This window comes from Piliocolobus tephrosceles, chromosome 21 (genome assembly GCF_002776525.5).
Source record: "Piliocolobus tephrosceles isolate RC106 chromosome 21, ASM277652v3, whole genome shotgun sequence".
Classification (NCBI taxonomy): Eukaryota; Metazoa; Chordata; class Mammalia; order Primates; family Cercopithecidae; genus Piliocolobus; species Piliocolobus tephrosceles.
Genome location: NC_045454.1, coordinates 51,019,168 through 51,031,041, shown reverse-complemented (window position 1 = coordinate 51,031,041; position 11,874 = coordinate 51,019,168). Strand labels below are relative to the sequence as shown.

General features: G+C 58.0%; 1 protein-coding gene across 5 annotated transcripts in view; it reads right to left on the bottom strand.

Annotated features, from left to right (window-relative positions):
• Positions 1-11,874, bottom strand: part of ATP8B3 (ATPase phospholipid transporting 8B3) — a 40,471-nt gene that overhangs the window by 11,798 nt on the left and 16,799 nt on the right. For all 5 annotated transcript variants that reach the window (XM_023183717.2, XM_023183718.2, XM_023183720.2 and 2 more), the window contains 12 exons: positions 10,525-10,715; positions 10,212-10,420; positions 7,743-7,774; positions 7,496-7,652; positions 6,830-7,018; positions 6,625-6,737; positions 4,570-4,734; positions 4,350-4,461; positions 3,050-3,125; positions 2,560-2,659; positions 1,995-2,373; positions 1,594-1,817 (listed from right to left, as the gene is read on the bottom strand). In XM_023183717.2, the coding sequence (XP_023039485.1) occupies positions 1,594-1,817; positions 1,995-2,373; positions 2,560-2,659; positions 3,050-3,125; positions 4,350-4,461; positions 4,570-4,734; positions 6,625-6,737; positions 6,830-7,018; positions 7,496-7,652; positions 7,743-7,774; positions 10,212-10,420; positions 10,525-10,715 (1,947 nt within the window). The remainder of the gene's footprint in view (positions 1-1,593; positions 1,818-1,994; positions 2,374-2,559; positions 2,660-3,049; positions 3,126-4,349; positions 4,462-4,569; positions 4,735-6,624; positions 6,738-6,829; positions 7,019-7,495; positions 7,653-7,742; positions 7,775-10,211; positions 10,421-10,524; positions 10,716-11,874) is intronic.

Genomic DNA, 11,874 nt, shown 5'->3' with positions numbered 1-11,874 from the left:
TAGTCCCAGCTACTCGGGAGGCTGAGGCAGGAGAATGGTGTGAACCCGGGAGGCGGAGCTTGCAGTGAGCCGAGATCGTGCCACCGCACTCCAGCCTGTGCAACAGTGCGAGACTCTGTCTCAAAAAAAAGAAAAAAAAAGGCTGGGTGTGATTGCTCATGCCTGTAATCCCAACACTTTGGGAGGCTGAGGCGGGCAGATCACAAGGTCAGGAGTTCAAGACCAGACTGGCCAACATGGCAAAATCCTGTCTCTACTAAAAAATACAAAAATTAGCTGGTTGTGGTGGCAGGCGCCTGTAATCTCAGCCACTAGGGGGGCTGAGGCAGGAGGATCGCTTGAACCCGGGAGGCAGAGGTTGCAGTGAGCCGAGATTGTGCCACTGCACTCCAGCCTGGGCAACAGAGCGAGACTCTGTCTCAAAAAATAATAATAATAAAAATAAAACAGAGGCTGGGCGCGGTGGCTCAAGCCTGTAATCCCAGCACTTTGGGAGGCCGAGACGGGTGGATCACAAGGTCAGGAGATCGAGACCATCCTGGCTAACACGGTGAAACCCCGTCTCTACTGAAAAAATACAAAAAACTAGCCGGGCAAGGTGGCGGGCGCTTGTAGTCCCAGCTACTTGGGAGGCTGAGGCAGGAGAATGGCGTAAACCCGGGAGGCAGAGCTTGCAGTGAGCTGAGATCCGGCCACTGCACTCCAGCCTGGGCGACAGAGCGAGACTCTGTCTCAAAAAAAAATAAATAAATAAAATAAAAAAATAAAACAGAAACCAATATATACTTACTAAGGGGTTTGTGTAAAACGCTCTCTCAAATGCCCAGGTGTTAGTGCTGGGAGCTCATTCCTTCTCAAAGGCACCTGACTCCCAACGGCTTCCCTACACGCAGGGAACAGCACTGCCCTGGGCCTCTTCTAGTCCTTGTCATGATACCGCTCAGAGACTTGAGTGGAGCGCCAGCTCCCACATCGGATCTTCTCTGGGGTTCAAGGTCTTGTTCCCTCAACTGTCCCCAGAAGGCGAGGTCCATGTGCAGTGCCTACCCTTGCTTGAAAGCTCTGAGCGTGCCCGGCACGGTGGCTCACGCCTGTAATCCCAATACTTTGGGAGGCCGGAGTGGGCAGGTCACCTGAGGCCAGGAGTTCGAGACCAGGCTGGCCGACATGGTGAAACTCCGTCTCTACTAAAAATACAAAAATTAGCCGGGCCTGATGGTACACGCCTGTAATCCCAGCTACTGGGGTGGTGGAGGCAGGAGAATCACCTGAACCCGGGAGGCGGAGGCTGCAGTGAGCCGAGATCGTGCCATTGCCCTCCAGCCTGGGTGACAGAGTGAGACTCTGTCTCAAACAAAACAAAACAAATATCCTGGAAGCTGTTGGGCACAGAGCTCGACAGGGACCGTCACCTCCCTTCACCTGGACTCTAGGCCTCCACTAATGCAGCCTTGCCATGTGGCCTCAGGCAAGCCCTGCCCACCGAGGATGCCAGGGTTCTCAGTGTGCCCAGTGCTGCCCCTAGCAGCTTTGGGAGGGGCACGGCATCCCCAGAGGCCCTGGTCATGGGGCAGCCGGGGGCGGGGGACGCACCTGGGCAGTGAAGCCATTGTAGCAGGCAAACCAGATCTGCACCATCATGCTGGCCATGGTCTTATAGAAGAAGTAGCGCAGAAACTTGCAGATCCGCACGTAGGACCAGCGGCCGTGCACCAGCAGGAGGCGCTGCAGGAAGCAGAACTGGCCCAGCACGAAGTCGCTGTTCTGAACGGCCTGCATGCCCTCCTGGCCCGCCAGCCCCACGCCCACGTCCGCGGCTGCGGGGCACAGGCAGCTGGTCAGCCCCTCGCACGCCCCCAGACCCCCCACCATCGTTCTGTCCCTTATCAGCCCCCCTACCTGCCTCAGGTCCCCCCACCCCCGTCCCACCGCCACCTCCATCAGCCGCCCCCCCACTCGTCCCAGGCACCCCCAGCCCTGCCGCCGCCACCCACTCTTAATCATGTTGACGTCGTTGGCACCGTCCCCGATGGCCAGGGTCACCACCTGGTGGTACTTCTTGACCAGGGCCACCATCAGGGCCTTCTGCTTGGGCGTCACGCGGCAGCAGATGACCGCCTGGCAGTTGGACGCCAGGTCCACGAAGGCGCGCTCCTGCAGCACCTCGGACCTATGGCGAGCTCCAGAATCCTCGGCCGGATCCTCGGCCGGCAGCGCGGCCAGCGAGAGCCCGAACCTCCGGCACAGCAGGGACAGGCGCCTGGCGTAGAGGAAATCCCTCCTGGACTGGCCGGGCTCCTGCCACGCCTCGTCCACGTTCACGTTCTGCACCAGGGCGCGCGGCTCCTTCCGCAGGGACACCAGCAGCTTGTCCTGGCCGGCGGGGAGGGGATTGTGCCAGGCGCCGCGGCCTCCGGTCCAGACTGGACCGTGCCCGGCCCTCGGCCTTGCCAGCAGCCCCCACCCCGGGGCCCTTTGAGGCCCCCACCTCGAGCCTGCCGCCCCTCCAGGCCCCTCCCCGGCGCCGGGACCCCGCCGTCCACCCTGAGCGACACTGACCAGGAAGTCTCCGTTAATGACCAAGGCCAACTTGACCTGCGACAGGGACTTCTTGGTTAGAAAGTTGTTATTGCTTTCCCAGTAGGTCTCCAGGATGCGGCTGCGGGGCGGGCGCAGGGGTCAGCCGGGCAGGGGACGGGGCGGGCGCAGGGGTCAGCCGGGCAGGGGACGGGGCGGGGCGGGCTTCTCCCCACTTCCCCCGGGGGCCCCCCTGCCCCCCCCAACCCCCCCCCTGCCCACTCCCTCACCGCTGCCCCTCCCCGTCCCCCTCTCCCCTTCCCCGCTCCCTTCCCTGCCCCTTCCCCTTCCCTTGAGGCTCCCTGCACTGCCCACTCCCCCACTGCTTCCTCCTATCCTTCTCTCCCCTCTCAATCCCCCGCTTCCCACTGTGCTCTGGCTCCCCGTCCAATGAGACAAGCACCTGGGCCAGGTCCCCTTGTCCTCACCTCCCCACTCCCCTTGCTTACCCCCCCAACCCCACACTTCTTACGTAATCTCCTTCTCCTCCAGGATGAGCATATTATCTGACAGCAGCTCGCAGGCGAAGCCGACGTTAACAGCGGTCTCTGCGAACCAGAACCAGACCTGCTCAGCGCCTCTGCGACCCGCCCTGCCCTGGCGGCCTGGGGGCCACGCCCACTCTACCCGGTGGACCCTGGCCGGACCAGTGGCAGCCGCAAGCCCCACCCCCTGGCCATGGTGATTGGTTCAGAGAAGGGCTCGTAACCCAGGCTCGCCAATGAGAGCCAGCCCTGAGATTTTGACTGCAGTTCTGGCTGGAACTGGGCTGCCCAGAGATGTGTCTGAGGCCAGAATCATCAGGCACATGTGCCTAGGATCCACGGTGCCTTCAGGAACCCACAAAATGTCTTAATACCATTTATTTATTTATTTATTTATTTTGAAACAGAGTCTCACTCTGTCGCCCGGGCTGGAGTGCAGTGGCGTGATCTCGGCCCACTGCAAGCTCTGCCTCCCGGGTTCATGCCATTCTCCTGCCTCAGCCTCCCGAGTAGCTGGGACTACAGGCGCCCGCCACTACGCCCGGCTAAATTTTTTTGTATTTTTAGTAGAGACGGGGTTTCACCGTGTTGGCCAGGATGGTCTTGATCTCCTGACCTCGTGATCCGCCCGTCTCGGCCTCCCAAAGTGCTGGGATTACAGGCGTGAGCCACCGCGCCCAGCCTTAGTATCTTTTTAAATCAGAAGGGAAATAATTGAATATTTTTCCCAGGGCTGGCTCCTGGCCAACAGAGGTAACCCTGAAAATCTTTTTTTGACAAGGGCTCACTCTGTCACCCAGGCTGGAGGGCAGTGGCGCAATCATGGCTCACTGCAGCCTCAACCTCCTGGGCACAAGCGAGCCTCCTGCCTCAGCCTCTGGAGAAACTGAGACCACAGGCATGCGCCACTGCGCCCGAGAGTTGCAGCCTTTTTTTTTTTTTTTTGAGACAGTCTCACTCTGTCTCTCAGGCTGCAGTGCAGTGGCATGACCTTGGTTCACTGCAACCTCTGCCTCCCAGGTTCAAGCGATTCTCTTGCCTCAGCCTCCTAGGTAGCTGAGATTACCGACCCACACCACCACACCCGGCCAAGCCCATTTTTGTATTTTGAGTAGAGACGGGGTTTGACCATGTTGGCCCTGCCGGTCTCAAACTTCTGACCTCAAGTGATCTACCCGCCTCAGCCTCCCAAAGTGCTGGGATGACAGGCGTGAGCCTTCAAACTTTGGGGAAATTTGAAGATCCATGCTGCGGGGGCTCAGCCACCTGGAGCCGCCCAGGACTCACCCTGCTTGTCCCCAGTGAGCACCCATATTTTGATGTTGCTCTTCTTGAGACATTTGATGGTTTCAGGAACGCCGTCCTGAAGTCTGTCCTCGATGGCTGTGGCTCCCAGCAGCTGGTGGGGGAGGAGGGCAGGACCGGGAAGATGCTGAGCAGCTGCCCAGCTCCCTGGCAGGGGCAGGAGAGTCCCAGGGCCCCCTTGGGTGCCCTGCTGCCCACCCACCTTGAGGTTCTGCTCCAACTCGTTGTACACCTGTTGCAGGGCCTGCGCCCGGTTCTGCAGCAGGAGGCTGGCCTCCTGGTGGCGCTGCTGCCAGTCGTCGTAAATGTCCTCAGCCACCTCCCTATAGGCCAGGCACAGTGTCCGCAGGGTCTCCTGGGCAAAGGCCTGGGGGCCGGGCAGGTGGAAGCTGTCACCATCCTGAAGCCGAAATCTGAGGCTCAGCCCTCCCCAACCCCCTGCTGGGCTCCGGAGCCTGGGCCCCTCAGCCAAAAGCCTGTTGCTTCTCCTGCCAACAGCAGCCTTGAAGGGGCTCAGAAAACTGGTCTGAGTCCGGGCGTGGTGGCTCACACCTGTCATCCCAGCACTTTGGGAAGCTGAGGCAGGCGGATCATTGGAGGCCAGGAGTTCCAGACCAGGTTGGCCAACATGGCGAAACCCTGTCTCTACTAAAAATATGAAGATTAGCCAGGCGTGGTGGCGGGCGCCTATAGTCCCAGCTACTTGAGAGGCTGAGGCAGGAGAATTGCTTGAACCCAGGAGGCGGAAGTTGCAGTGAGCCGAGATCACACCACTGCACTCCAGCCTGGGCAACAGAGCTAGACTCCATCTCAAAAAAAAAAAAAAAATAGAAAAAAGAAATAGAGTGGGGAAAAGGGCCAGGCGTGGTGGCTCACGCCTGTAATCCCAGCACTTTGGGAGGCTGAGGTAGGCGAATCACTTGAGGCCGGGAGTTTGAAACCAGACTGACCAACATGGTGAAACCCCGCCTCCAGTCAAAACACACAAAAAATTAGCCAGATGTGGTGGTGCATGCCTGGAATCCCAGCTACTTAGGAGGCTGAGGTGGGAGGATCCCTAGAACCTGGGAGGCTGAGGTTGCAGTGAGCTGAGATTGCCCCATCACACTCCAGCCTGAGTATCAGAGCAAGATTCCGTTTCAAAACAAAAGAAAGCTGAGCCGCCCCTGCCCCTCACCTGTTCTGTCTCAGACACCTGCTCCCACCCCCAGACTCTCAGCTCTCTTTTGCCTCCAGACTTTCTTGGAGGACTGTTTCCCTGCCAGGAACACCTTCCCTATGCTTTGCACAGCAAATTCTTTTTTATTTTTCGGGGATGGGGGACGAGGTCTCACTTTGTCACCCAGGCTGGAGTGCAGTGGCTTGATCATAGCTCACTGCAGCCTCGAACTCCTGGCCTCAAGCGATTCTCCTGTCTCTACCTTCCAAACAGCTGGGATCATAGGCGCATGCCATCATACCTGGCTAATTTCTTTCTATATATATATTCTTTAAATAGAGGTGGTTTTCTGGGCTAGTCTCGAACTCCAGGGCTCAAGTAAGCTGCACACCTGAGCCTCAAAACGCTGAGATTACAGACAGGATCCACCACACCCGGCCTGCATAGCAAATTCTAACTATCTCTCAAGACCTTCTATGCAGTCCACCCACCCAGAGCCTTCCCCAACCTGGGTTCCCCCAGTCCCAGGCCCCTCCCTCTGACCCTCAATTTTGGTATCTCTGAGCCCCTGCTTTAGGCCCCTCATTTCTCAAAGGCCAGACCCAAGGTTGGGGCCTCTAGGGGCTGGGAGGAAACTGGGCAGGCCCAGAGAGTAGACACTCCAGGCTGGAGTGCAGTGGCGTGTGCTTGTAATTCCAGCTCCTCGGGAGGCTGAGGCAGGAGAATCACCTGAACCTGGGAGGCGGAGGTTGCAGCAAGCCAGGACCGTGCCACTGCACTCCAGCCTGGGCGACAGAGCAAGACTCTGTCTCAAAAAAAAGAAAAGAAAAGAAAACAAAAAGACACTGTCTCTGTGGGGGTACACTTTGGAGTTCAGCTGCCTTCCAACCTGTGTGTGTGTGTTGTGTGTTGCCAGGGGAGGGTATTTTGTACAGTGCACAACCTACCCAACTGTACATAGCCATCCCAGGTACCGGCAGCCATTCATTTCTCTGTACAGTCTCCTCCCCTGCCTCTTCCTCCTGTCCCTACACACACACACACACACACACACACACACACGCACACACACCAGCCTTCCTCCCTGCAGGGACTCACAGCCAAGGCCGCCTCTGTGGCAAATTCCGTTGCCCCTCTACTGTGCAAGCGTTCAAAGATGACCGTGTCGGCGCCCTTGGTGTACAGGCAGATGGTGCCCTCTGGCTTTCGGACTGTGGGGGAACAGGCCCTGCTGCCCACAGAGGCTCCCCGTCTGCCCACCCGCCTTGGGGGGGGGGCCCAGGGCTTGGGCGGCGGGGCTCACCCAGCACCGACATCCGTTTGCGCATGCTGTTGAAGTCCATTATGGCCAGGACCTGGTAGACCCGCTCCTCCCCCAGCTCCACGATGGTGATGGTGTCCTGGGTGCGGGACAGGAACACATAGCCGAAGTTCCGGGCCGCGGTGACCAGCGCCCCCTCGTCGGGGGAGGCCGCCTGGTACAACAGCTGGTCTGGTGGGGAGGGGGCCGTTTTGGGGTCACGTGGTGGAGCCCACCTCCATCTCCGCAGTGCAGGGAGGAGAGGGGTACCGCCTGGGCTACACCTCCATTGATTGTGGCGGGGCATCCCCGCCTGGACAACCTCTCAGCCCCACGCACGGAGCACTGGAGTGGAGACGACCTTCCTGCTCAACACCACATGCTCGGGCTCCCGCCGCAGGTCTGGACATCCTTTATGGAGCCCTGAGGATGACACATCCGCCCTCCCGCCACGGGACTGGGCAACACGTCTGGGCTCCAGGCCCGGACACCCTCCAGGTGGGGCTGGGGTCACCGGCCTCACCGCTCCCTAAGCCGGGCGAAGGGAGCCCTGGAAGATGGGCTGGGTGAGCGGTGGGGCTGGGGACACCGCCGTGCCCGGGGGCCGAGCGGCCTCAGAGGTAGGCGGGGAGGCGGGGGGGGGGGGGGGGGCGCGCCCGGGGCACTCACCGCTGCTCTCCCGCACCATCACCGTGTGGCAGATGGCCAGCAGGCGCCAGAACTCCCGCACCGCCGCGTCCCTGTTGCTCCGCACAAGGTGCAGCAGGGCCGCGTTGCGGAAAAGCAGCTTCCCGTCGGCGAACTTGTTCCAGAGGTAGGGGTTCTCCTGGGGGCGGCGGGGCACGGGGGCTGTGGGCGGCCACTCCCTGGGCCCCGTCCCCGTCCCCGTCCCGCGCTGCAGGGCCGGCAGGCTCACCTTAGGTCGGGTCCTGGCCTCCGAATCCGGCCCTGGGGGAAGACATGGCTTCAGGCCCCAGCTCCCACAGGCCCCCCATTCGGGATCCCACAGCCCCTGCCCCCTAGTCTCAGGCGTCTGGGGGCCACCGGAGGCAGCCACACGAGCCAGGCCCGCGGTCCTGGAACCGACACCCCCAGCCATCTCGGGGCGAAAGCTGACCTCGGTTTCCACCATCCGCAGACAGCGGGGAAGAGGGGGAAAACGCCCACCCTGTCTCCCAGGGATCCCTAAAGGACAGCCGGGAGCGGGATGCGGCCCCTTCTGTGGGACATACTTTGTTTCCCACTCCTGCGGTGAGTTTTTTGTTCTCTTTTTATTTATTTATTTATTTTTATTTTTTTATTTTTGAGACAGAGTCCTGCTCTGTCGCCCAGCCTGGAGTGCAGTGGCACAAGCTCAGCTCACTGCAACCTCAGCCTCCTGGGTTCAAGCCATTCTCCTGTCTCAGCCTCCAGAGTAGCTGGGATGACAGGCGCCTGTCACCATGCCTGGCTCATTTTTGTATTTTTAGTAGAGATGAGGTTTCACCATGTTGGCCAGGCTGGTCTCAAACTCCTGACCTCATGATCCGCCCTCCTCAGCCTCCCAAAGTGCTGGGATCACAGGCTTGAGCCATCGCGCCCAGTCACTTTTTATTCTTTATTGTTCTTAGAGATGGGGTCCTACTCTGTGGCCCAGGCTGGAGTGCAGTGGTGCGATCATAGCTCACTGCAGCCTCAACCTCCCCAGCTCAAGCCATCTTCCCTCTTCAGCCTTCCAAGTTGCTGGGGCAACAGGTGCACACCACCCCTTTGTGGTGTCATTTTTTTTTTTTTTTTTGAGATGGGGTCTCTCTCTATCACCCAGGCTGGAGTGCAGTGGCTTGGCCTTGGTTCACTGCAACCTCCACCTTTGGGTTCAAGCAGTTCTCCTGCCTTAGCCTCCTGAGTAGCTGGGACTACAGGTGCACGCTACCACACCCGGCTAATTTTTGTATTTTCAGTAGAGACAGGGTTTCGCCATGTTGGCCAGGCTGCTCTCAAACTCCTGACCTCAGGTGATCTGCCCGCCTCAACCTCGGGCCCCTTTTTCTATAGCTGAACTTGAACCATTTCTTGGGGACTTCTCACTACACTAAATTATGACCCAGTTCAAACCATGTGCCCTGGTTATAAATTAGATCCGGGGCTGTCAAACTACACCCCACCACATAGTCAGTCTTTGTACAGCCCGTGAGCTAAGAATTGCTTTTGGATTTTTAAATGGTCAGGAACAAAAATAGCAAGAAGAATATTATTTTGTGGCCGGGCGCGGTGGCTCATGCCTGTAATCCCAGCACTTTGGGAGGCCGAGACGGGCGGATCACGAGGTCAGGAGATCGAGACCATCCTGGCTAACATGGTGAAACCCCGTCTCCACTGAAAATACAAAAAAATTAGGCGGGTGTGGTGGTGGGCGCTGAGGCTGGGAGGCTGAGGCAGAATGGCATGAACCCAGGAGGCGGAGCTTGCAGTGAGCCGAGATCACACCACCGCACTCCAGCCTGGGCAGAGACTCCGTCTCAAAAAAAATTACTGTTTTGCAATCTGGGAAATACTCAAGAAATTCGAATTTCAGCATTCACAAATAAAGGTTTGTGAGAGTCAAAAGAAGAATAGTGGCCAGGCATGGTGGCTCACTCACATCCTCACATCTGTAATTCCAGCGCTTTGTGAAGCGGAGGCGGGCGGATCGCTTAAGCCCAGGAATTCAAGACCAGCCCGGGCAACATAGCGATACCCTGTCTTGACAAAAAATACAAAAATAAGCTGAATATGGTGGCACGCTCCTGTAGTCCTGGCTACTTGGGAGGCTGAAGTGGGAAGATTGCCTGAGCCCAGGAATTGCAGGCTGCAGTAAGCTATGATTGTACCACTGCACTCCAGCCTGGGCGACAGAGCAAAGCCCCATCTCAGAAAAAAAAAAAAAATACTGTTTAAAAGTTTGGCTACGTGTGGTGGCTCATGCCTGTAATGCCAGTATTTTGGAGGCTGAAGTAGGCGGATCACCTGAAGTCAGGAGTTCGAGACCAGCCTGGGCAACATGGTGAAACCCCATCTGAAAAAAAACACAAAAATTAGCCAGGCGGGGTGGCATGCAACTGTAATCCCAGCTACTTGGGAGGCCGAGGCAGAAAAATCAACCCGGGAGGTGGAGGTTGCAGTGAGCCGAGATCGTACCACTGCACTCCAGCCTGAGCAACGAGAACAGAACTCCGTCTCAAAGAGAAAAAAAAAAAGTTTGCTGGCCCTCTCCAAAAAAAAAAACCAGGCCGTCTTGCTATGGTTCCCTGGTTCTGATTCGGGCGGGGGTGCTGGGCATGGGGCCAGACGTGGCTCTGGTTCTCGGGCACCCCGAGCTCCTTGGAGATGGAGGACCCAGCCGGGAGCTCAGGTGTCGGGGCCGCACCGTAGATGCGGCCGTTGATGCAGCACTTGTTGAAGGTCAGGATGTTCTGCGTGAGCGTGCCCGTCTTGTCCGAGAAGATGTATTCCACCTGGCCCAGGTGGTCGTTGAGGCTGGTGCTGCGGGCCTTGGCGGGCACGTCTTGCGGCTGGTAGTACATCTGCACGTCCCAGTTGATGAAGACGCTGTTCCCCAGGTAGATGAACTCGGACCTGCAGAGGCACTCGGGGTCACGGTCAGCCCTGCCTGCTGTGCCCCATCCCCCGTGCCTCCCCGTTCTGTGTCTGCACCGGGCGCGCGGCGGGCAGGGACTCACAGGATGAACATGGACATTGGGATGGTGACGCTGAGCAGGATGAGGAAGCCCCAGAAGATGAAGAAGGACTCTGCGGCCACACTGCTCCCGTGCAGCCCTGAGAGGTAGTAGTGCTGGTCTTTGAATTCTCGGACGGAGAAACCGAAGCTGAAGGCCAACACCAGGCAGATAAGCACCACGGAGATGAAGATCTGGAAGGCGGACGCGACGGGGTGGGTGACGGGGGCAGGGGTCCCCCACTCTGCCATGGGGATGGGGTGAACACAAACGTAAGGCTGGGGCTGGGCACGGTGGCTCACGCCTGTAATCTCAGCACTTCGGGAGGCTGAGGCAGGCGGGTGGCTTGAGGTCAGGAGTTCAAGACCAGCCTGGGCGACAAAGTGAGACCTCATCTAGATGAAAAACTTAAGAAATACATTAGTCAGGCATGGTGACGCACACCTGTACTCTCAGCTGCCCAGGAGGCTGAGGCCAGAGGATCGCTTGAGCCTAGGAGGCTGCAGTGAGCCATCATGGTGCCACCGCACTCCATCCTGGGCGATACAGTGAGATCGAAAAACATTTGTTTATTTACTTTTTTATTTTTTGAGACGGAGTCTCGCTCTGTCGCCCAGGCTGGAGTGCAGGGGCACGATCTCAACTCACACAAGCTCTGCCTCCCTGGTTCACGCGATTCTCTGCCTCAGCCTCCTGAGTAGCTGGGACTACAGGTGCCCGCCACCACGCCTGGCTAATTTTTTGTATTTTTAGTAGAGACGGGGTTTCACTGTGTTAGCCAGGATGGGCTAGATCTCTTGACCACGTGATCCACTCGCCTCGGCCTCCCAAAGTGCTGGGATTACAGACGTGAGCCACCGGGCCCGGCCGAAAAACATTTTTATTGATTGATTGATTGATTGATTGATTGAGACAGAGTCTTGCTCTGTTGCCCAGGCTGGAGTGCAGTGGCACAATCTCAGCTCACTGCAACCTCCACCTCCAGGGTTCAAGTGATTCTCCTGCCTCAGCCTCCCAAGTAGCTGGGATTACAGGTGCCTGCCACCATACCCAGCTAATTTTCAATTTTCTGTAGAGACGGGGTTTCACCATGTTGTTCAGGCTGGTCTCAAACTCCCAACCTCAGGTGATCCGCCCACCTCGGTCCCAGAACGTGCTGGGATTACAGGCATAAGCCATCTCTCCCAGCTTAAAAAAAAAATATTTATTTTGGCCGGGGATGGTGGCTCATGCCTGTAATCCTAGCACTTTGGGAGGCTGAGGAGGGCAGATTGCTTGAGCTCAGGAGTTCAAGACCAGCCTGGGCAACATGGTGAAACCCTATTTCTTTTTTTTTTTTTTTTTTTTTTTTTT